Here is a 24,998-nt window from a genome sequence, read left to right as displayed (position 1 = left end):
AAAATCCTGCGCTGCATGTAAGCTCAACTTTAAGTAGGAGTGACCCTAAGAGGTACTGGGATCACAGTTCTGCTCTATCATCATTCTGCATGTGGGGAAGACAATTAATCCCTAGTTGCTCCAGATACAATCCCTGGAAATATTGTGAATTTAGGCAACTACTTCAATCGAATCCATTTAACTATTAAGATAAAAGGTGCTCATCCAGTGCGATAATCTGTAAGTCACATGCAGACTAAGTATGCTACCATTTTCAGAGCTGCAGTCTGTCTGTTTTATTCCTACACAAACAAAACTAAGGAAGGAAAATAACCAGGTTCCAAAGAAAACATCAAATGCTCGAAAAACAAGCTCTAAGTATATAGGGCAAAATGTATTCATTTCTCCCTGAATGCAGTAATAGCTAAATCTGAAATCACAAACTAGTTTTCCTGAATTATAATTAGTGCAACCAAAATGAAAGTTTACTACATTTCAAAAGTTTGGGGTCAGTATATATTTCATTATCAAGTTTTTTTAAATCTTCAAATATTCAGTAAAACAATAACATTGCAAAATATTATTTCAACTTCTGATAACTGTTTACTCTTTTAAAATATTTTAAAATGTAATTTTGTGATTTTAAAGCTGACTTTTCAGCAGTCATTATTGCTGCAGTCTTCATTGTCACTTAATCCTTCAGAAATCATACTACGTTTGCTCATTTTAAGGTCACGAAACATTTATTATCAATGTTGAAAACAGCTGCTTAATATTTTTTGTGGAAACTGTGATAAATTTTTTTTTTCAGGATTCCTTGATGAACAGAAAGCTCAAAAACAGCATTTACTTGAAATGGAAATCTTGTGTAAAATTATTTGTTTTACTGTCACTTTCAATCAATTGAATGCAACCCTGCTGGAAAAAAGGCATTAATTAAAAAAAAAAAAAAAATCTTACTAGCCCCAAACCTTTGAAAAGCGTATGTGCTATGTAAGAGGACTGGTTTGCACCTAGATGCAAGTTCCAATATAGAAGTACAGACTGACTTCAAGCTACCCGCATATTCTAAACCTTCATCAGTGTACTACATATTTTTCGTAGTAAGTACACAAACCGGGAATCAGTGCTTTTACTACCTCATATCCAAACTGCAGCTCATCTGAGGTCAACATGATGATGTCATCATCAATGGCCAGGACAGCTTCTGTTTCGATCTCATCAAATGGGAAGAAGCGATTGCTGAGCTTGTTTTCTTTGGTGCGCAACACTTTAAGAGGTACTGCGACTTTAGGCCAGAGCGACTCTGTTACAGAGAGAAGGAGAAAAAGAAAACAGTGAGCTAATAATAATACACTGTCAGTTTCAGAGAAGATGAAAAACTATGAGAGATGGCAGCAACTGTGGAAAAGAGAATGTGGGTGGATAAATCTAAACACATCACTGAGTAAAAGCACATATGAATCTGACCGCACTTACATTCTTTTCAGGGCAGAAGAGACAACGCTCTTTATTTTCAGTTGTGTAAGAGCTTGGGAGGAGTTCAGAGCACGCAGAAGACAGATGGCACACAGAGTGTCACCTCATAAAACTGACGAGAGAAAGTCTACTGGAACTCAAACACAGAGACCCTAAGACTGGGGAGTCAGCAATTATACCGCTACCCCAAAGCTGGGGAATAGACCCAGGAAATCTCAGGAGATCTGGAATGAGCTCATCTCTGTTAGGTCAATGCAATTCAGCCTTCAGTGTACTTCCACAAGATGACACAACAAACTATGAAAGGAAAAAAGAAAAGTATTTCCTAACTGCCGGAAAACCTCCGTGGCCTCATACAAAGGCGGAAAGAAGAGCCAGATCTTCACATGCAAGTAAGCTGATACTGTCACCACATCCAAGCTTGGCACAGAGGGTTCAACAAAAACTGAAATAAACGCAGTCAAGATGGACTACGAAGACAAGTAACATTTTAACAACTAAAACTAACTGGCATAATCCAGAGCACCACAATGCACAAACTTAGACATTAACACATCATAAATACGCACCATAAGAACTAGCAGGAATCTCGACTGCGTCAAACAACTTGTGCGAAAGCTTTTTAATGGCCTGTAATCACTTCCTTGCCCTGTACTGAAATTTCACTTGGGCTGTACTTTACAGCGGGTAAAATAAGTATTGAACACATCACCATTTTTCTCAGTAAATATATTTCTAAAGGTGCTGTTGACATGAAATTTTCGCCAGATGTCAGTAACAACCCAAGTAATCTATACATACAAAGAAAACAATACAAATAAGTTCTGTGTAATAAAATGGAATGACACAGGGAAAAAAGTATTGAACACACTTACTGAATTTATTTAATACTTCATACAAAAGCTTTTGTTGTTAATGACAGCTTCAAGACACCTGCTGTATGGAGAAAAATGTCTTATGCATTGCTCAGGTGTGATTTTGGCCCATTCTTCCACACAAACAGTCTTCAAATCTTGAAGGTTCTGTGGGCCTCTTCCATGAGCTCTGATATGTAGTTCTTTCTATTGATTTTCTATTGGATTCAGGTCAGGTGATTGGCTGGCCATACTAGCAGCTTTACTTTCTTTCTCTGAAACTAAATGAGAGTTTCCTTGGCTGTGTGATTGCGATCATTGTCTCGCTGGAATGTCCACCCTTGTTTCATCTTCATCATCCTGGTAGATGGCAGCAGATTTTTATCAAGAATGTCTTGAATTCAATTATATGAATTTTGCCAGTGCTACACCATGATGTTTTGGAGTGATGTGCAATGCCATTTGACATCCAAACATGGTGTGTATTATGGCACCCAAAGAGTAAAATTTTTGTCTTCAACATGCTTTTTCTTCAGGAATAGAGCCTTGCATGGTCAGTGTACATACAGGCCACAGCGTTTGACTGCATTACTTATTGTTTTCTTTGAAACAATTCTACATGATAATTCCAGGTCTTTCTGAAGCTATTCACAAGTGGTCCTTGGCTCTTAGAAAACTCTTCTGATAATTCTTTTCACTCCTCTGGCAGAAATCTTGTGAGGAACACCTGGTCGTGACTGGTTTATTGTGAAATGATGTTCTTTCCACTTCTGGATTATGGCCCCAACAGTGCTCACTGTAACATTCAGAAGTTTAGAAATGCTTCTGTAACCAATGCCATCAGTATATTTTGCAACAATAAGGTTGCGAAGGTCTTAAGAGAGCTCTTTGCTTTTACCCATCATGTAATGTTTCTTGTGTGACACGTTGGTCATAAGACACCTTTTTATAGGCCATCAGTTGAGACTAAACAAACTAATATTAATTTCCACTGACAAGGGGCAGGATTGCTTTTTAATTACTGAAAGATTTCTGCTGGTGTCTTGGCGTCAATGCCTTTTTGCACCTCCCTTTTTTCAAGTGTTCAATACTTTTTCCCTGTCATTCTACTTTATTACACAAAACTTAATTTCTGAACTTATTTGTTTTGCTTTCTTCGTATATATGGATTACTTGGGTTGTTACTGACATCTGGTGAAAATTTCATGTCAACAGCACCTTAAGAAATATATTTACTGAGAAAAATGATGTGTTCAATACTTATTTTACCTGCCGTATGTAGGAACATTTTAAAAGAGCTTTATCAAATTATATCCCCTGTGACACCACCATATAAAAGCTCTCCTCCCCTCCAAGTATTTAGCCAATTAAGAAACTCCCTAAACGCAGTCCTATTGTCAGAAGTCGCCAGCAGCTCATTAAAATGACAAACAGTCAAGACTTGCGCAGCTAAAGCTGTTTGAAATAAACAAACATAATCAGCGATGGAAAAGGGTGTGGAGGAAATCCATCCTCATCATGGCCAGAGCTCCAGGTTGACCCGTGAACAGACCTTATTAATTCTAATGGGTCACAAAAGCTTGAGCCCAGCTTCACGACGCCTCTAATCAAAGGCAACAATGAATCATTAGTCTACTTCAAAGGATTTCCCTTCATAATGGCATTACTCAAATCTATGGAGAGGATATATTTAATTCCCTATTCTGCTTTTTTTCCAAGGGACTTCATAAACAGACACATACCTAATAGGCTTGTTAAGCAGTATCATTATAGGCAGAGCCACAATAAATAATTACTAATATCAGCCTATTTTGACATGTGAAATGGGCCATAAATTTGACCACAGCTGTAGGAAAAGGAGACCGTTATGGAAACGATCATTTTGGTTTGACAATAAAGTTTAAGGGTGGACGTCTGGTGAAAACAGGCCATATATCACAATGAATTAAAATACTTAATTTGTCTAGTCAGGAATAATAGGATGCACAGATATTAACAACTCATAGACGGTCAATGAGAAAAGCCAAATTTCTGCCATCTCCTCACATGCATCTATATGCCAGGGGCAGTAACAAACATTTGGGTTCTCACTCCATATCTTAAGATAAACCAGAGAGGTTTGGCCACAGACCAAGGCACATCATGCTTTCAATTCTCCAACCTCAAGAGGAACATGATTTGGCTACTCACTGGCTTATCATTCATCTGTTCCATATCAGGGGTTGCATGTCTTTTGTGAAAGCCGCACAACTGCATTTCATACAAGTGTCACATTTTCATTCTTTAATAACTGAAGCTGTCAGGACAACAGTGAAGTTTTAGTCACAATCTCTTTTCAATTTCAAGAATTTGCTAACCAAACAAAATACATTTAGTCTAACTAAATAAGTTTTATTATCCTGACAGAGAATGGCAATCTTATTGAAGTTCTGGCAGATGTCAATAATAATTTTATGTCAATAATTATCTTCATGCTATGGCCAGTAACAAATAAATGGCTGATATTAAAATTGAGTGTTAGTAAGCTGATGTTTCAAAGATTAACTTTAAACGAGTGTTACATAATGATGAAGGTCATCTAAAGGTAACAATAGGGGAGATGCCCATATACAATTAAACATAAAATGTTAGCTGATACATTATTTATCCAACAGCCGATACACTGTACCGCCCCACACACAAAACCCCAAAGTAATATAGTACCGATATCGTAGTAGTAGTAGCTATTTCTTTTTATTGCATTGTCAGCATCTTCACAGCAAAAACATAAGATTTACATAAACACAAAATAAAAACCAAGTGAACACAGCATTTAAAATGACATATAGTAGAGATATATAATGCAATCCAACAATGTGACACTAACCTTCAGGGGGGCTCTTGTTCTGGTTGTTCCACACCACCAGTAGTTTGGCCAAGCTGGGCACCTTGGAGATCTCAGTGATGACCCTAAAGAGACTTTCGATTCGATCATAGGTCAAGACCACAGCTGTGAACCCTGGTGAACGTGGTGGTATGAGAGGAAGAAAAAGTGGACTGTTCACACTTGTCCATTTCTGTTGAGATAAAAATCAATCAATTTAAATAAATCAGTGGGAAACTCAATTCAGTGTACCTGTTGTCTTATCTTTACAACAAATGCAAAAACTTTCCATGACTTATTTAATGACATGAAGTGCAATAAGATAAACAGCAGCCTCAGCCAAAACGTGGCTTTATTTGGAAACACGCATGGACTATAAAATTTAAAGATTACTGAGAATGCAAATAACCAGCAGTGGTGGGTAGGTGATTAAAAGTGGCATGGAATGTCGAGCGCACAACCAACAAAGTTTAGAGCACAGTTAACAAACAGCTGAAGCAGCATGCCATGACCTTTCATTGCGCCAAACATTCACCTAAACCTTCTCCTTCAGACGAAAATAAAAGGCCAAGATCTCATTCTCTATAACCTAGAGAACTGCTATCAGCTGGACTTAAAACTACCTAATAAAGCTTTCTATCGTGACAGTCTTTTAAAATGTCTATTGCAGTTTGATCCACAGTAGGGTTTTGTGTGCATAGGTGCTAAATTCCTTGCGGTAGTCTAAATTTCAAAAAGTGGATGTTTTCCTTAGCTGACCTGAGTGAAATCTGGCAGAGAGCAGAAGACGACAACGTGAAGATCCAATACACTGTGGTAAGATATTAAGAGCTAAGTGAAATACTTCCTTGCTTCAGGCTCTTTGTCATTCCATGGCATCCGTCCATCCTTTTCCTGTTAACTGTTATGTATCTGAATTTGATTAGAATGTTAAACTTCCTGGTGTTCTTCTTGGAATAAAGCGCAAACATATGGTATCCACTGAAGCTTGGTCAAAACATCAACAGCTCTTAATATTTCCCTTCCTACAAAATAAGTATAGAACCTGAGAACTTAATTCCAGTGTCATTTGTTACGACCATTAGTCAGCACCAATCAGTATGCTTAATGTCATCAAGAGACCATCAACATTAGCTCTGTCTATTACTGATGATCTTGATCCACACAGCTCCAAAATAGAGATCTCTATTACAAACACAATATTTCGCAACCATCCAATCCTCACTTCATAATATTTCTGGACATACTCAAGCTATGAGCTATAAAATAGTTCTAAACCCTTTCTCTTGGGTATAGAACTGTATATTGGCTAGCATTTTACAGCATTTTACTGTGGCTGTTAATCCATTAGACCACCATCAAAGCAAGCTCGAGTTTTAATGTAAAGTGATACACCTATTAATGAGCACAGTTCCCCAATTCTAATTTGGATCTCTTTTGTGGCTATTTATCCCAAGCTGTTTTGTCGAAAGTGGAATTTTATGATCACACTCCAATGAACTCTGGTGCAGCAGGGGTGCAGATGAGTCCTGGCAGGACTGGGGTGAAGCAGGGGTGCTGGGACGCTATCGGCGTCAGTGGCTGTCTCCTGCCAGTGTGGGGCTTGGCTCATCTTCCTGGCCTGCTTTAAAACAGCCTGTAAACTCCCAAAGATGCACGGACTGGAGCCCAGATCAAGTGACGCTGTAAAGTAAATACTGTGAGTGCTTAAAGGGCCTCTGATGCGGTCATGAAGACTGCTGTTTATTGGCCTGAAGGATAAGAACTGAACGCAGACTGAGTACACAGACTTTCTTTACCATGGTCTCTTCTATTTTGTCAGTAGAGAAGAGACACAAAGCGATGCGACATATAACAAACAGCTCGGTGCAACTCCATTGAAAAAAAAAGTCTGAAAAGATGCTTCACTTTTAATTTGAAGACTAATTTGAAGAGTTTTCAAAAAAAACTCCCAATACAAAAGGAACAATTTTGGACCTGGTTTGAATAGATTTAGTGAGAAAGATTATTTGCATCTGGTGTACAGATTCTGAACTCTGTAGCCAAAGCCAATTCCATTTTCATTTCAAAAAGAAAGGAGGAAAAAAAAGAAAGAACACCAAAATCGCTCATTTTGTCTATGTAAAATTCTCACTTTTGGTGTGAGGCCTTCATTTAAATTTTCCTCATAACAGTACTAATACCACTTCCTTTAATCAAGGCATGTGTTTGATTAAAAAAATAAAAAAATAAAAAGGCCACACAAAATGAGACCCCCAAGCAGAGATGCTATGGCGCTGATATTCTACAGCAAGGCTGTGGGCCCGTTACACCCTCATATCCAGCAGCTGCTGAAGGTGCCCGCAAATAGAGAGCCGTGGTTAACCAGCTCCCTCGCAGCGTCCGCCACGGTCTGTCACCATGGACACAGCCGTCCTTCGTACAACATCAGTCAACCATCCTGCTAATAAAAAACAAACTTTATATGCCAATGGAAATTTCTTTGAGGTGCCTGACATGGACACCAAAAGCAGAGGGGGAAATAATTAAAGTACCACTGTGACATATAAGTGGTAAGATGAATAAAGAAGAACACTGGGGTGTGGTTCGTATAAGCTCGGTCTGAATGCTCTGATCTAATTGAGCAGGCTCCAGTGCGGTTCGGCGCATGTCGAGACTTTGTGATTTGTTAAAGTAAATAAGCAGGAAAACAAGACTAATTTTTTATTCCAACAGTCAACGCCAGAATATTTGCTCGCGGTTAGTCAGTGTTCACCTGCTATTTGGAACAAGCCGTAAATGACCGGGTTCTCAACTTTTGGCATGTTTATGTGAATGCAGATTTGCTCAAACCAAAGCCAACCAGACTCTCCAAGGTTTGAAATACGATGCCAAGAAGTGCCATTTAAACTGCTTCATTTATACTTTGAAATGCATCATACGGAGAGAAATTTCACACGTGAAGACAAGTTATTTTCACCCTTAGATCCGAAAGTGTACGGGTTCGATACAATTACTCAAGAAGAGCTTGTTATTGGGCACCAGTATTCTTTTGTCACATGTGAAAAGAAGAGGTTGCAGGCGACTCGAGTGATGGTGAGGGATTGCAGGCCGTTTCATGTGGGCCGAGGGGGCTTGGCGAGTCTTGCAGCTGGGATCATACTAGTACAGCTTTAGGATTAGTCGAAAATGGAACCCAGATGAAAGCATGGACGCCTGTTCAATTGCAAAGGCTCAGTGCGCAGAACATTTACCTCCAGATTCTCATTGAAGCTGATGGGCAGCGATTGCTAACATCACAGAGACTGGGCTAAAATAAGAGCTGCATTCTAAGTGGCAGCGGCTTCCTGCAGATTTGAACTGTCGGGAACAGGCACCGGTCACGTTGCTTTAGTTTCGTCCTTCAAACAGATGAACGGTGCCTGCCTTCTTTCCGATTCCAGAAAGAAATAGGATGGGAAATGTATACATCACTGGGACACACTAGGCACATACAGCACGTTTACAAATCACACATCTAAAGTAGTAGCTTATTTTTCTTCAACTCTATTAACTTTCAGCATTTAAAAAATCTGACTAGGCATTCCAACGAGTGATGTTAAGAATTCTTCACAGATAATAAATGTATGATGGAACATAAAGCATTCGTTTGGTAAGCAGAATGCGAGTTCCTTCAGAAGTCAAGCACAAAAAGCTGCCTGTCCTGACAACGTCTCCAAGGCAGAGCTGGAGAAATGTGCTTTCAATTATGTCCCGGTGGATATAGGGAAGCAGAACAAGAAATGCACTCGATTTATGTACTGCTCCGATTCTGCTCAGCGTGTTTTTACTGAACATTCAGAAAGTATTTAATATTTCCCATAACGTTAGCAGTCAAACAGAGTTAGGACTATTAGCCTCTTGGGGGTCTGGATCCCTCCATTTGATCTGAATGGTAGTGTGATGCTGAGAACTGGTGAAGAACAACAACAACGAACAAAACCCCTAATGAACTCCACACTTCTGCCTTTTCTGGTCTAAGCTTTGACTGTGTACAAAATCAGAGAAATGGAAAAACAATGTTGGATTAGTCAGTTTTCAGCACACAGTATGAACTGGGATCTGTGCTCAAATCAGGACTGACTTACAGACAGACAGATGAGTGTGCTTTATGTGATGCTGGAGCATTGTGAGGCTCATACCCATGTCCAATGTTGTCTTTACAAAGCTGTCTGCTGCCACTGCTCAGTGACGGCATGTAAAATAACATGGAGCTGAAAAGTATAAGCCCACTTCTTTTATGTTTTAATGGCACAAGCTCACTATAACTTTAAATTGTCCATTGGCTACATCTTAATCTAATAGGCAATTTAGATATAAATCTAATTTTCTGCAAACACACTGAATGTCTAAACACATCACAAGAGTCAGTGCCTATAAGACAGCAAGAACTGGATACAAATTCAGATTTGATCCAAAAGTTAGATTTGATAGTGATTTTACACTTTACTTTGATTAAAGGCCTATTCACACCATGTCTAAATTTTTGCCAATAAAACAAGCACAAGTTAAAATTCCAAAAAAGTCACCAATGAAAGATGTAAAATCTGCAATAGACGTGGCATTAGTTATCATAGAGGGTTAAAAATAAATTAATTAATCACTGTGAATTAAGTTTCATTCAATTTGGTGTGAACAGACACTCACAGTCAATCTGAGAGAATTAAGATTATTCTCTAAGAAACAGCCAAAGATAACATGTGGGTAGTTTGGAGAAATGCAATTTGGTCCCAATTTATATTAAGTGACCTTAACTACTATGTACTTACATTTAAATTAATCATTTGGTACAATGCACTTATTGTGTACATACAGTGTTGTGTACATACATGTTTCTACATTGTACTTATATTTAAAAAACACCTGCATGTAATTACATTTGTACTTAATTTCTGTAATTACATTAATTATAATTACACTGTTGATCCCTTACACCTTAACCTACCCTTAAACCTACCCAAACCTTACCCCATCTCACCTCAATAGCGGCAAAAGTTTTTTGCAATACAATATGAACACAATAAGTACATTGTACTTATTTTTTGATGCAAGTACATAGTAGTTAAGGCCACCAAATATAAAGTGGGACCCTAAATTTAAACTGTGAAATGCATTATGTGTTAAAAAAAGGGACAAAAAAAAAAAAAGTTACTTACAACTACAGGAGGATTGTTCCACTCTTCGTAGGTAAGAGCTGCATAGGGGTAAATGCGATCGTTAATGATCTGGAGAGTGGTCATGCCAATAGCCTTCATGGAGCTGAAGTACGCTTCCCAAAACCAACGGGCCTAGGGAACAATAAATGTCATGGCATTTTAATATTTGTAGTAAGAGCAGCAAAGCACAGACAAACTGATAAACAGAAATATATAAGCACACAAAAACCATGTGAAAGATACAATCCAAAGGCATAAGATAAGGCCTAAACATCCCTTTACTCCCACCATCCTGCTTGTGCCTTTATGACCCCGACACAATTTCAAAGGCAAAACAGCCCATTAAAGACTTGGTGACATGACTGCAGGGACCATTCCAGACGGTTATGAGCCCTCTAGACTATCAGTCTTTTAACTTTTCCGCTCAAGTGGCACTGAGACTGCAGCTAAAGTTTAAGGGGAGAGGTCAGGTCATTTTACTCCACACCAGCACTGGGACATGCTGCAATGTAATCACACTTTTGCCATGTTATTTGAATGCTGCTATAATGCTGATTAACACAGATTTGTTTTTGTTTTTTTTTTACGTATTTTTGATACATGTACTGTTCAAAAAGTTTGGGATCTGTATGATTTAAAAAATAATAATTATAATAATCTATATTGACCAAAAAAAAAATCATTTTCCAAAAAATCTGCTCTCTTGAACTTTCTATTCAAATAATCTTGTTTTCCACACTGAGAATAATTTAATTAAATTATTCTTGAGCACCAAATCAGCAACATCAGAATGATTGCTTAAGGATCATGTGACACTTAAAGGGATACTCTATCCCTTTAAGTAATTCAACTAGAACATTATAAGGCGACGAGAATACTTTTTTTACACAAAGAAAACAAAAATAACGACTTTATTCAACAATTACTCTTCTCTGTGTCTCTCCAAATTCAGCGTAGCGCCATTTCACCAAATACAAACAATACGCAGGCGGCGTACACTCTTCTGTGTCAGCCGCGCTGTGCTGTTGCGCTGTTTTCATTCAAACCAAAGCATAAATACACAAAAAACATATCCTTGTGGCACGGCTGACACAGAAGAGCGTACGCCGCCTGCATACTGCTCAGATTCGCCAAAATGGTGCTACGCTGATTTGGAGAGACACAGAGAAGAGGAATTGTTGAATAAAGTCGTTATTTTTGTTTTCTTTGTTTACAAAAAGTATTCTCATTGCTTCATAATGTTACGGTTACTGATGGCAGATGGAGTATGCTTCTGACGATGCTTTTCATACTTTCCCGGACCTTGACACTGTTGTTTATTTGATAGTCTATGGGACAGTCTCAAGCCTCCCGGTTTTCATCCAAAATATCTTAAATTGTGTTCCGAAGATGAACGAAGCTTTTACGGGTTTGGAACGACATGGGGATAAGTGAATATTGACAAAATTTTCACTTTGCGGTGGAGTAACCCTTTAAGACTGGAGTAATGGCTGCTGAAAAATTTGCTTTGCCATTACAGGAATAATTTAAACTTCAATATACATTTAAACATGAGTTATTTTAAATTGGAATAATATTTGCAGTATTACTGTTTTTACGGTATTCTTAATCAAATCAATGCAGCCTCAGTGACAGATGAGCATAAAAAAAAATGTTTTTACTGAACCCAAACTTTTGAATTGGACTGCACAGTATGAGAAATAATTACATAATACCATTAGAGAAAAAAACAGCCTATACCTATACCAGTAATTACCAAATTCTGGTAGCTGACCTAAAATCAACTCCACTTTAAGCTGTAACAATTAAACCCTGAAGGTTTAAGAAAAAGGAAGAAAAAAAAAAAAAAGTATTACAAATCACTGATACTGAAAAAAAAAAAAAAAACAGTATTCACCTAATATGAAGGTAACAATCTCTAAGCATATCCTGTCAATACAAGTACACACACTCTTTTCCTTCTACTACTGATACATTAACAAACCAAAAGCTCCAGGAGTGAGGGGTGAGGAGCACATAAGAGTTAATTACCCATAAAACAGTGCTATCTCCTGCTAGGAGGCGCCATGCCGCAGTGACCCAGCTCCACCCTTCCTGGTACTTTTTGACCCTGTTCTCTTTAACAGGGTCGACCAAGGGCATGCTAGAGGCAGCCTCATTACCCGGCCTGACCGCAAACAGTGTCAGATTAGGTCTAACTACAAAGACTCAAATGAGACCAGGGTGAATATAAAAAACAAGAATAATGGCGTTCCAACATTTTCCAGGGCCAATTATTGAACAACGTCAGAGAGCGCTAATGGTCTTTCTTTTAAAAACAACAATAAAAACTGATTTATTGCGTCATTTGATGAAATAGAGGTTTGTGCAACATTAAACACAGAGAATCCTCCGACCATTCCAGTTACTCTCAAATGAACTGAACTCAGCAAGGTTTTTTTTTTTTTTTTTTTTTGCTTGTGCAGGTCTTTTGCTTCACATCTTTTCATTGGCTGCTGTGTTTGTTGTCATATACTCAACCCAGAACTCAGTTCAGCACATTAGAAGAGTGCAGTCGCCCCCCTTTCCATCGGCCCCTAAGGGCCTGGCCCTTAAACCTTAAAGAAATACAACTACACAAAAACAGCTTTTCTTTTTATGGAGAGGGGAAGAGGATTCAAAAAGACTTTCTGATCCCAAGGGGAGCGCAGCCACCCATAAATCAGCTCGTGATGAAAGTTTCCTTTCCGACCAGGAGAAGGCAGAGAGAAAACCGCACCCACCAAACGCTGAACCCACCCCGTTTGAACGCTTGCAAGAATTTTTATGAGGAGGGAAGAGACGGAATCTCGTAAGAGGATGCTGGCTGCTCTTCTGACACATTTAAGGTTGTTCATATGTTACACTCTTAAACATGCGAGAATCATTCCTTTATCTTATAGGACATCATTCTATAGAACACGTAACTGTATAATAACTGTGGATAGGAATCATAAAAAATTTAACGATTCAGTTCCCAAAAGTTATTAATGATTCTGGTTCCATAAATGAATCTTTTACTACTTCTGAGGAAGAAATATGAAGAAAAAAGCTAAATTCATTGCAAAATTATGAGATAACTTCATTAATAAATGTTTTAATAAAAAACGCTTATTTGAATCATTCATTTAGAAATAGGTTGGACTTGGCACGGTTTGCAATGTATGGTTGAGAATGAGATTCACCAAAAAGAAACAAAACGGATTTGTTCAAGAAAATGTTGGATGACACAGCTTTGTTTTGCATCATTGTTTTGACTCACTAAAAAGAACAGATTCATAAGAGTTATTTGTCATGAAGAATAAACTGGACTACGCTGGTTGGCATGCATGGTTGTGATTCACTAAAATGAGTCATTTGTTATGGGAATCTGAGTATACTTGTCCTGCTGCAAATTTTTTCAGCTTGTTTGTCCTAAATAACTGCCAATATAACAAATAACATCAATCTACATGTTGACAATACTAAATGACCACTAGGCAAAAGTACTGAGCAAATCATGCACGCATTACTAGGGACACGCCGTGCATTGCTAACACTCTTTCAACCATGGAGAGGGCACAACCAATTATATTCAGTAAAAGGACAAGAGATGATTTGATGAAATGTCAGAAACTGCTACTTTCTGAAAGACTTGGCGATCACACCATGAATTACAGTAGTTGGCTGCTCCCTCTGTTGGTCAAAATGCACCTATTCCTCACAACTGTCTGTAATACTTCTGCCTTCTATTATTTGCGGCATCTGCATTTTATGCAGTCCTACACTGAAAGTTCAAGAGGGTTGTCTTCTGGGAAGATCAAGAACAAAGTAGTAGGATTTTTTTTTCTTAAATCCAAGTAAGGTATATATCAAGAACCAGTTCTTTTGTACAATGGCAGCCATAGAATCACTCTGCTGTCTGGAGGTGGTATAGGCTAGTAAGAAAGGAGTGGATCAAGATGTGTTCAAGTGTGGGCTGATATCTCACTGGCTTCATGCCATGTCATAATTCCAGCGCAAGATGTGTTTCTGCACACTCCGTCCTAACACCACCCAGAAACCTGTGGAACTAAACTACAACATTCTCCTTGCACAAACTATTCAACATCGAGCTGAAGAACTTGAGACTGTTCAAGAAGTCAATGCCAATGGAAGCAGAATGCAATTATTATTAGTTATGGCTAACGTATAGTATTCTACATGGGTATATATATTGACCATAATTATTACAGAGTGAAACCAAAAGATCTCTTTACATGCATTCCATGTGGTTTAGGAACTTTCGCATAAGTGTACAGCTGAAAAAGCTGAAGCGGAAAAAATAAAGTGAAAGTGTGCGGTTAACAATTTGTTTGGATAAAGATACATCACTAATACTTAAAATTAGCTTTCATCATGATTTACTATGGCAGGAGAAATTTCATCTTTAGAGAATCAAAAGTACACACTTACAGGAATATTGTTTTTGGCATTAACCCACCTGTCTAATGGTTATTTTCATAGCAGAGCTAGCACTCCATTGAAAGGAAGAAAGAATGTTAGTGGAAAAGAAGAGAGGTTGTGACTTCTTTAACCTCGGCTTCACCCTGTATTAAACCTGAGAGGATTGCTCGAATTTAGTCTGAATGTGACTCAGTTGCTGCTATTGAACTTCAGTTTCGACAGCATTTGGGGCAGTTTACTAACTGTCACAAAGGGCTCAGGGTTGTTGGTTGTTGTTTTCCCACAAATAGCTCCAAGTGTATTTGTAATTTTGTTCAAACTTTCACAGAAAAGGATGGAGTAATTACACAAAATAAACTGTCTTCACAGTCATTTTTAGTCCTTGGGTTGACCCAAGAAGTGAAAATGGCCTGTCCACCACCATGATGGACATTCTTACCTGTCTCTGCATCTCCTCAACTTGTCTGTGAGGGATGCTCTTCAAAATAGTGTACATCTCTGGCAACTTCTCTTCTGGAATGACAACAGAAGCCCTGCAAATACACATACACACAAATGACTATTCAATGCACTCAATTTTCAATTGACCAAATTAATACTGCAACTTTGACAATAGTAACAAATGTTTCTTGAACATATTAGAATGATTTCTGAAGGATCATGTGAAACTGAAAAATGAAGTAATGACTGCTGAAAATTCAGCCTTGCCATCACAGGAATAAATGACATTTTAAAACAGAAAACACTTCATTTTATTAGTGAAAGCCAGTTCATAAATTGTAATATTTCACAATACTACTGTCTTTTTACTTAGTGTACATTTTAAATTGGCAGTCTTGGTGAGCATATGAAACTTTGCTCAAACATAAAAAAAATCTTACCAACCACAAACGCTACAGCACGTTAAAAGTTCATACATTTTAATATGTACATGATCATTTTGATTAATGAGCTCATTTTTATATCTAAAGTACATAAACTATTGATTTGCTTATTATTCAGTGTTACCTCATGACATTCGGTAGTTATAATAAGTGTTCAATATGACTTTTCTTTATTAGATATTCATAAGGTGATCAGTAGGTCAGGTACCATATACATTTTTCCATAAACACTGGTGACCAACAAAAGCAGATTTTTGATCTTTACCTTTTCCAGTCCAGCACTTCAGAGAAAGGTAGAATGTAAGAGTCAGCCATGATAACAGGGACACATCCTGCCTGCAGCACATCACTAAGTGTGGCCTGGCCGAGCCGGGCCCCTCGCAGAACTACACAGAATGATGACTCCTACAGAACACACAAGAGACACATTTGTCATCTATAATAAGGATACACTCCCAGACCTCTCTAGCTATGCTGTAACAGACAGCAGTGTGATCTAGGAGTGTGGTGTAAATGAAGGGGTTGCAATGAAAGGTGCTAGAATTAGAGTCTAGAGGGGATTTGTGTTGAAAAGGGGGTGATGGCTCTCACAGGGATTTGGCCTCTGCTCCTCCTCACTGTGGAGCGTCTCCCAGATGTGCTGCAGCACCCAGCCCAGATGATAAGCATACTTCCTGTCTAGACAGGGCTGGACGGGGAGATGAGCATGGTGGACAGGAACAGCGTGTTTTTTAGGGTTTTTTTTTTTTTTGCTTATGCTGATAAAGAAAGGTGTTGCAGTGGTAAAAAATGCTTCTGGATGGGTTGAATATTTAAAGTCTCTAGGAGTATTTGGGCCAAGCTCTCAAAGCCAATGATGTATCATTTATGAATTTAACTAACTAAAGTTTTGTGTATATAATCAAAATTTAAATCCATTGTTAGTTAATGTAAGCAATTAAACAAATAAATAAATATTTAAAGGAAAAAAATTAGGGTTGACGTGTCTGAGTTAATTTGGTTTGATTAGTTATGGAAAAAACAATGTTAAAATGATAAATGCAATTAACACAAACGCCAGATCAGTACGTTATGTTACACTGCATGCAGTTGCTTAGTGGCAAACATGATGCAGGGTAATGACTGTATGATGCAGCCTACAAGAATGCAGTTATATGCCCCAAAATGTGATATTATATAAATAACAGTATAAATATATTTATATAATTATACATAATGCAATTAATTTCATTAAAAACTTGAAAAACATGAAACATAAACAACATTAAAAATTATATAAAAAATAAACATCATAGATTCAAAATCATTTAACATAATATTTAATATATTTTTTATGAATTTAGTCGCTAAGTGATTCTAATATTTGGGACATTTAAAATATGTTCTAGCATATTTACTACGTGAAATGTTGTTTAATAAGAATGGATGTGTGGAGAAACCAACCTGTAAAATTTGTGGGTAGTCGTAGACCTGTCCTTTATAGCAGCGCTTTCTGACCGAAGCCAAACCCTGAGAGAGATTACTGCATTTGTCTAGGAGGAGCAGGGCCTCCCCATTCTCCTCCTTCAGCCTCTCCAGTTCAACACGGTATTCCCGATGGATGGCCGTCTGAGATGACAGAATGAAGTAGCGTCGGGGCCTGAAATAAACAAGTATTATGTGATGTCATTTTCCGTCATTAAATATAAACTGGTCAATCAATGTCAAAAAGCAGGATCTCACCCTGGTTGCCTTTCAGGAAGGTCCACCTCAACAGATAAAGGGCTATACACGGGGATGCTGACATCGTAACCCTGCCTGTATGTCCATGTGGAGAAGCCTCCCCCAGCCAACAGGGCTCTGTGAAACAAACGCAAGAAGATGACAACTCTGTCGCCACGAGTGTCTGCAAAAGGCACTGAAGATAAAACACGTCCTTAATCTGGTTTTACATGACAAATGTGTGAACATGCCATTCCGAAGCATTTAACAGAGTTGCCTCCGCGTCAATAAAACTTCAAACAGTGCTCGGTTTGAGGGAATGGAGTGAGTATAGGGAGAGCTGCAAATATGGCCACGCAACATACACTGTCTTTTTATCTCACCCTACACATATGGGCAGCTGGTTCTGATGAGGCTGTACGCCAAATGGAGCACAGCTGGATGAGCCCAGGAAATTCTCTACAGCTCCAGATAAGTGTTTATCATTTCAGGGCTTTCTAGTACATAAAACTCACCTTTTCCACCCAAAGCAAAAGATCGGCCAAGTAATAGGCTGAGAAACATGGCCCATGTTGCAGTAAATACCAGGAGATTATGTTTGTCTGCCTGCTCTAGGCGGTAGTGTGTTATTCTCTTTCATGATCGCTCTCAGTGCATCTTTGATCTCTGCGTCTAAGGAACACACTAGGATGATGATACAAATACACATTAGGAAATTTAATTGGAAAGAAAAAACAAGACATCTGAATAGGACAGTTCTGGGACACTGATATGTATGAATAGATTTGTTGGGGTGCATGTCTATTTTAATTATACACTGCAAGCATTCCAGATTATCTCAATACAAGGGTGTTGAAACACCAAGATTCTTAAATCCAGCTTGGATTTCTTGAAAAGTCTGGCATCAGTCTGTCAGCACTGTGGTTCAATGTCATTGTGTCAATTCAATCACACTTATCTACAGAGGTTAAATAGTGCCATGTTGCAAACTTATTTAAATTCAACTATCCTGAGGCCAAAAAATACAAGAAAGGATATGAGTGCATTTATTGCTTCTCAGGTGACATTGCTGCTCCTCAGGTTCAAACATAGAGACACACTGCCCTCAACTGGCGAACATTACATCCAATCTCCATTGGAAAATTAACCATTGCATGCAGTGACAATTTTTGCCATAGGGAAATGGTTTTCAAGGGCACTTTGTTCTTTAAACTTTGAGGGAACTGTAAAAACCACAGTATGTCTTCAATTTATGTCAAAGACTGCAACTTAACTAAGATTAATCTGAACAAGAATGGATGCCAATTATGCAATAAAATTTGGGTGTTGTTGGGAGTGTTCATGTTTAGTGTTTTCAAGGCTAAATCTGAATTAAAAAAAATACAAATAATTCAAGACCCCTCACTTCTGAAAAAGCAAATACAGAGCAAACTGACAGCTATAGGTCACTAAGGTGTCTGTGACTAAACTCACACAAAATTAATGAAATAATACATACTGAAATACATACAGTGTGAAAGATCAAATCTTTCCTAGTTTACTCCGAAGCCAGAATTCCAGAATAAGAAACAGTTATCCAAAAAATATGAGGATCTGAATATTGTCCTCACAATACACAAATAAAAGGTGAAGTATCAAAGGTAAAGGGATTATCTGAGAAAATCTACATTACCGCTTAAAAGTTCGGAGATTAGTTAATGGTCTTATTGTTTTTGAAAGAAGGTCCATATGTTATCAAACATACAGTAAACCTGCAATATCGTGAAATATTAACATTCTAAGTAACTATTTTCAATTTTAATATATACTTTAAATTTATTGATGTGATGGCAAAGCTGAATTTTCAGCAGCCACTATTTCACACGATCCTTAAGAAATCATTCCAATATGCTGACTTAGTGTTCTATATGCATTTCTTACTATTATTAATGTTGAAAACAATTGCACTGCTTAATATTTTTGTTGAAACTGTGATATGCTTTTATGCTTCTTTAATGAAGTTCAAAAGAACTGCATTTATTTTAAACAGGATTTTTTTTTTCGTATAGAAGTAAAACTCTTCAGTTTCACTTCTGATTAGTTTAATACATCTAATTTTTTTTTAATCTTACTAACACCAAACTTTTGAATGGAAATGTACATAATTTCAAAATGATATTAACATTCAGACTTCCTGACATATTTAGCAATTTAGCCATGTGCCTGTTCATTTCTACTCTCACCTGTCTCTGGGCACATCCAGAGCTGTATTGTAATCAGGGGGTCCTCCAGGAAGCATATTGAACAGCAGGTGGTTCATGCCTTTGTCCCACCTAAAAAAAAAAAAGCGTATCAATACATTCATGTAGCTTGCAACAGTGAGTTATGTCTTCAGGAATACAGAGCATATGTTTCTAAAGCTAAAATATGAGTTATATAACAGTTTAGAAGAGTGTTAGAAACTGCAAAAGAGAGAGTGGAGAGCTGCCAGTGCAACAAAAAAATAATAAAGAACCAGTAAAGTTGAGGTAGGCAAAGATAATTTGCAAATACTGAAAGATATATATCTACCTGGGCAGCATGGCCAGTGCCTGAGCAGTTTCACGAATCCGCAGAGAGTTCTGATTCAACACATCAATGGAGGGTATGAACAGACATGCTCTGCTCACGTCATCAGTGTAAAAATCACTGTCTGAGATGGCGCTCAGCAGGTCATTGTATTCTCGAGACAGGCCAGTGCTGCTGATAGGCACTCCTACTTCATCCACAAATCGCTGAAGAGGATAGATGTACACCTGTGTACAAACACACACTCACCATTAAAAGATCAAAATAGCCCTGTAATGACATTCAACCTAATAAACCTAAATCAATAATACGATCTCTCTTTGCATCACCTTGATTTTATTCTTGGGATTATATCCACAGCGATACACATCAAAGCAAGTGTGCATTCGACAGCTCAGGTCACCTCTCTCAGGAATAGGGCTGCTCATAGGTATCCTGACCAAAGGAGCATCATGCACACTACGACGGTCCAGACTCCATTCTGCGGAGGATTCAATGGAGTGAGGCCAGAACTGGAACATCCCCGTTGCGATCAACCCCAGTAAGACCACAGAGAAGAGGGTGATGTAGTAGATCCGGTATTTAGTCTTCATACGGGGTATGAGCGCAGGGCCTCGGGAACCATACTTTACTGATGCACACATGATGAGCCTTTCCAGAGCCAAACCCACTGCAGAAGACACAAATGAAGACACTGATGATGAACATCTACACGTCAGAGAATATCATCAAAGGTTTTGATGTACATGTATTAATAAAAAGACATATAATAGCTGTATATGATTTTTAGCACTTCATTTACTAAATTTTTGATTTCTTAAATACAATTAATTTATTATGTGATGGATTATTCTAATTAAAATTAATTATATGACTAATGCATCTACTGACTTTTAAGTTATATGATTTTCCGTTGGAAAACTGATTCAATTATTGAAAACAATCTGTGTTTAATTCCAGTTAATCTATAATAAATTAAGTATGGCTTAATATAAAAATTAATTGGAATTAGATCAATCAAATACAATTTGCTTTAATAAACTGAATCAGTTTTCCAACGAATGTCATTAAATGCATTAGTCATATAATAAATTAGAATTAAACATTCATTCATTTAATAAATTAAGTATGGCTCAGCGTATATGACTGATTGTTTTAATTCTAATTTATTATATGATTGATCCATATAATGCCATTTAATTTATTACCTGACTGTTCACTCTGTTTGGATTTATTACATGATTAATATATCTAAATCTAAATTCCAATTAACTTATTAAATGAATAATAGGTCAGGTTCGACTTAACTTACTATATGCTATGATAATTATTTGGAATTTGATATATATCATATATTAAATTTACTGAAATTAGACTTGATTGTTTCATCTAATTCCCATTAATTTATTATATGATCGATTGTTCTAATTCTAACAAATATATAACGGAATCAATGCTGATTAATTATACTATTAGTACATTTAATTACAAATAATTTATTATATGGCTGATTAACCTAATTCCAGTTAACTTATTACACATCTAACGTTAATATATAATACTTACTGTGTTTAGACCAGTCTCTCGCATTTCTATACGAATATTTATTAATAACAGAAGGTCATGTTTAAGCATTTTACTCAAAATATGTACTGTCTTCGGTTGTAAATAAATCCAAAACACACTCGCTAGCGACAGCAGGAACGCTAACAACTACAAAATCACGAACTAACCTTCACGGTATCCAGTTCACTGTCTCAAATCTCAGCACGCCTCAACCATAATCTCATTTGTTGGTCCAGTATGCTACAAAGCCTTTATTGAAATATTTTACAGACTATTGTTTACTATCCCACAACACATTCCTTATGCTAAAGGAAGAGCTGACGGGAAAGAAATTCGTCTCTCCTTCATGCGTAGTTCCACCAGTTTTTCTTGTAATTCGAGTCGCGTGCGCCATCTGCTGTCGAGGGAGAATGAATGTGAAGCACAGGCTGTGTCTTGGAACCTAGTAAGCCGCCTACCTAGACAGCATTCTTAGGTGTTAATGCCAATTCCACTATGTGTCTAGCTAGCTAGCTCACTAGTTATTCTAGACACAGCCACGAACAACAGCTATCAGTTCACCGTTTCAGCCACCATTTTTTCTTATGGCGTAAATAACTTTAAACGATGTTATTGTGCATTAGTTTGGTATTAGAGCGCTATTTTCTTTATGCCTGGTGTTTTTAGGCAATAAACAGTCTTCTGGGTCCTGTTCTTCGACAGTGGTTTAACAAAGCCCGGATTAGTTCACATATCCCGGATTGACCTAGCTCGACCTGAAATGGGGTTTTTCCGGCTCTTCTAACACATACCTCGGATTTACATATAACATATAGCAGCTGACCGTTCATGCGAGGATTTATGAATCTGTGTACACTAACATAATTACAGCATGGCTAAACAGCGGGCTGCATATTTCAGCGCTGCTGAATTGCAGCTTATAATGGAAGGATATGAAGAAGTTAAACATTTAATAAAAACCAAAGGGAATACTATAGCGGCTGCAAAAGTCCGTCAGGATGCGTGGCGAAAAATAACAGCCAAATTAAATGCGTAAGTATATCTTATATTTAATTGGCACTAATTATGCAGTAGTTTATATATGACACCTGTGCTGACCAACTAGTGTGTGTGTGTGTGTGTGTGTTATGTTTTGGCTACAGACTTATTCTGCTGTTGGTCACGCTTACACTTACAGATCCAACCCTATGGGACCTAGAAGAACGTGGCAACAAGTGAAGACGAAATACAAAAATATCGTTCAAAGTGGTAGGTCAATTTTTTTTTTTTTTTTGGGTTTGATGCCCTTGTTGTTTGTTTGTTTAGGGACTGCACAATATAATGACATTATCCCTTTTTCTACTCACTTTTAGAGCTGTATTTATTTCAGAATTTTAAATGTATAACTATGACAATAAACACAAACAGCAGATGTTTTATTTTATTCGTAGTAATAAGATACATCTAAAATACAAACTGTTCTTGAAAGTGTGTATAGTGCAACACTTTTTGTTTATTATTATTGTTGTTGTTGTTGTTATTGTTGTAATAAAGCACAGTCAAAATGCAATCAAACCTTTTTCTTGTACGTTTTACACAATTTTTATTTTATTTAAAAAAAAAAAATTCTGTGACATTTTCCTCAGACCTATAGCACCCCCTTGTGGCCCCCTGGGCCCTGTTTGAAAACTGCTGGAACCAAAAATATTGAATTTGAATTTTGAAAACTCAGTGTTTTGAATTGAATAACTTGAAGGTTTAACATAATTTAGCTAACAAGAGAAAGGCTGCACTGAAGAAGATGGGACTAATCCCAACAAAAGAGGAGTACATAGATGAAGAGGAGCTGCCCCCTGAGAACAATGTGGAGGGTCCTATCATAGCGAGCATAGTTGGTGGCTGCTCCTCTGATCCAGGAGAAACAGCTGGCTGCAGCAGTTATGTCAAAGGTATGTGCACCACATGCTGTATTTGTCTCTACAAATCGATACTGTAGTAAATATACATAATTCATATCATATTTCAGTGACTGAACATGGACTGGCCCTACTTCAGCCACCTGTATTATCAGACGAAGAGCTGGACTCTGTAAGTTTACATCTCTGTTTATTAGAATTTTTAATGGGATATCAATGATCATAGTATTAAACAAACAATATAATATCTAGCACACAGTAGTACATGCAAATTCTTATTTTTAAGTTGAATTAATATTTAATAAATAATTTTTTAATGCTTTCTTTTTAAAGGAACCTGTGGAAGATGTAAAGACACTATACAAGAAGTATCTCAAAATAGAGATCTCAAACAGAAAGCAAGAAATGGCATACAGGGCATTAAAAATGCGCAAAGTCGAGAAAGAAATTCAGTTACTGGACAGGAAACTGGATGTAAGTGTGATATTTGATAATGGGTTGTCAGAGTAAAGGATACATGTAACTTTAAGATCCACTAAAATCTGTTTTCAGACATTTTAGTTTATGTTGGTGTAGTTTAGTTAGGAAAACATGAATACAATGAAAGAGAAATATTGGTTTTCTATGTTCATTTCTGAAATTTTAAAATGAGTAAAGAGTCAAAAATACAGTCAAATGTAATTAAGATTCGACCGAGAACTGTCTGACTCTCAAATCACTAGATAGATAGATAGATAGATAGATAGATAGATAGACTTTTCAGTTAAAAGTAGGCTGAATAGGTGCACTTGTCTGAATATTTATTATGATTATTAAGATAATTTGTGTCTGGAACTACAATAGTAAGTAGAAATGTGCCTTTTTATTACTACAGTACAGGCTGATCCTTCATGTTGAAAATAAAGCATTTGTTATAAACCTACTGTGTTCCAACATTTAAAAAGTCACAAGTCACAGCAGTTATGTGTAGCGAGAACACTTATAAACTGTGTTTGTAATCATAATGGTACAATCATAATCATAACCTTGCTGAAATCTCTGACATAAAGCAGATTTGACCCTTGCCATTTGATTTCAACAATGACATGAACATCAAGAAGTTTGAGGACTGTCATATTTACTTAATATTTTGGAGAGTGATTATCAAACCAGATCCACTATTTCTGATAGATCTGATTCGGCTACTTTCCTTCTTAGTAGAGTGTTGCATGACCTAAATTGGCTATGGTGAAAGAAGATCTCAGCAATGTTGATTGTGCCCAGTGTGAGCAATAAAGTCTACCTCCAATCTACCATTAAAAACAACTAACAAGTAGGTTAACATATTTCATGAACAAACAAATATATATAATTCACAATTTAAACATTTTACAAACAATGCTCATAAAGCAGGCAAACAAAATGAAACGGGCAGTTAGCATTCAGAAAATAATTGCAGGTAGTCAAGGAAATGAAAATCAGTAAACATGATGTTGCTGACAAGTGGTTAATGGATGATTAGCACTTGAAAAAAGCTAATTCATTCTGGCTGCAAACCTAATGACAAGCTTGTCAAACATGCTGAAAACCTGACTGTCATTTTCAAGTCACGAGGAGCCAGAACTATTGATCTT

At 37.2% G+C, this 24,998-nt stretch overlaps 2 protein-coding genes across 3 annotated transcripts in view; one reads left to right on the top strand and one right to left on the bottom strand.

The window, feature by feature from the left end:
• The window catches only part of ext2 (exostosin glycosyltransferase 2), a 28,047-nt gene extending 6,172 nt beyond the window's left edge, over nt 1-21,875 (bottom strand). The window contains exons 1-11 of one of the 2 annotated variants that reach the window (XM_019090554.2): nt 21,658-21,875; nt 20,254-20,594; nt 19,928-20,151; nt 19,600-19,689; nt 17,399-17,515; nt 17,120-17,315; nt 15,942-16,081; nt 15,232-15,325; nt 10,350-10,481; nt 5,179-5,368; nt 1,119-1,285 (exon numbers count right to left, since the gene is read on the bottom strand). In XM_019090554.2, coding sequence (XP_018946099.1) covers nt 1,119-1,285; nt 5,179-5,368; nt 10,350-10,481; nt 15,232-15,325; nt 15,942-16,081; nt 17,120-17,315; nt 17,399-17,515; nt 19,600-19,689; nt 19,928-20,151; nt 20,254-20,568 — 1,665 coding nt within the window. In that variant the 5' untranslated portion in view covers nt 20,569-20,594; nt 21,658-21,875. Of the gene's footprint in view, nt 1-1,118; nt 1,286-5,178; nt 5,369-10,349; nt 10,482-15,231; nt 15,326-15,941; nt 16,082-17,119; nt 17,316-17,398; nt 17,516-19,599; nt 19,690-19,927; nt 20,152-20,253; nt 20,595-21,490; nt 21,607-21,657 lie in introns of those variants that run through there. The other variant, XM_042727506.1, reaches the window with a different exon arrangement.
• A 137-nt stretch (nt 21,876-22,012) lies between these two features.
• On the top strand, nt 22,013-24,132 carry si:ch211-107p11.3 (GT1 domain-containing protein). Its single transcript, XM_019075239.2, has 5 exons — nt 22,013-22,522; nt 22,668-22,738; nt 23,242-23,418; nt 23,496-23,557; nt 23,719-24,132. The coding sequence occupies exons 1-5, from the start codon at nt 22,362-22,364 to the stop codon at nt 23,893-23,895; spliced, it is 648 nt and encodes a 215-aa protein (XP_018930784.1). The 5' UTR covers nt 22,013-22,361; the 3' UTR covers nt 23,896-24,132.
• The last annotated feature ends 866 nt before the right edge of the window (nt 24,133-24,998 follow it).

This window comes from Cyprinus carpio, chromosome B7, assembly GCF_018340385.1.
Source record: "Cyprinus carpio isolate SPL01 chromosome B7, ASM1834038v1, whole genome shotgun sequence".
Classification (NCBI taxonomy): Eukaryota; Metazoa; Chordata; class Actinopteri; order Cypriniformes; family Cyprinidae; genus Cyprinus; species Cyprinus carpio.
Note: the sequence above shows the minus strand (reverse complement) of the source record. Positions and strands in the feature narration are given on the sequence as shown.

Coding starts and splice junctions, on each gene's coding strand:
- si:ch211-107p11.3 (XM_019075239.2), top strand. CDS start 22,362: ATGGCTAAACAGCGGGCTGCATATTTCAGCGCTGCTGAATTGCAGCTT. Junction 22,523..22,667: donor ATAACAGCCAAATTAAATGC/GTAAGTATATCT, acceptor TTACACTTACAG/ATCCAACCCTATGGGACCTA. Junction 23,419..23,495: donor CTGCAGCAGTTATGTCAAAG/GTATGTGCACCA, acceptor ATCATATTTCAG/TGACTGAACATGGACTGGCC.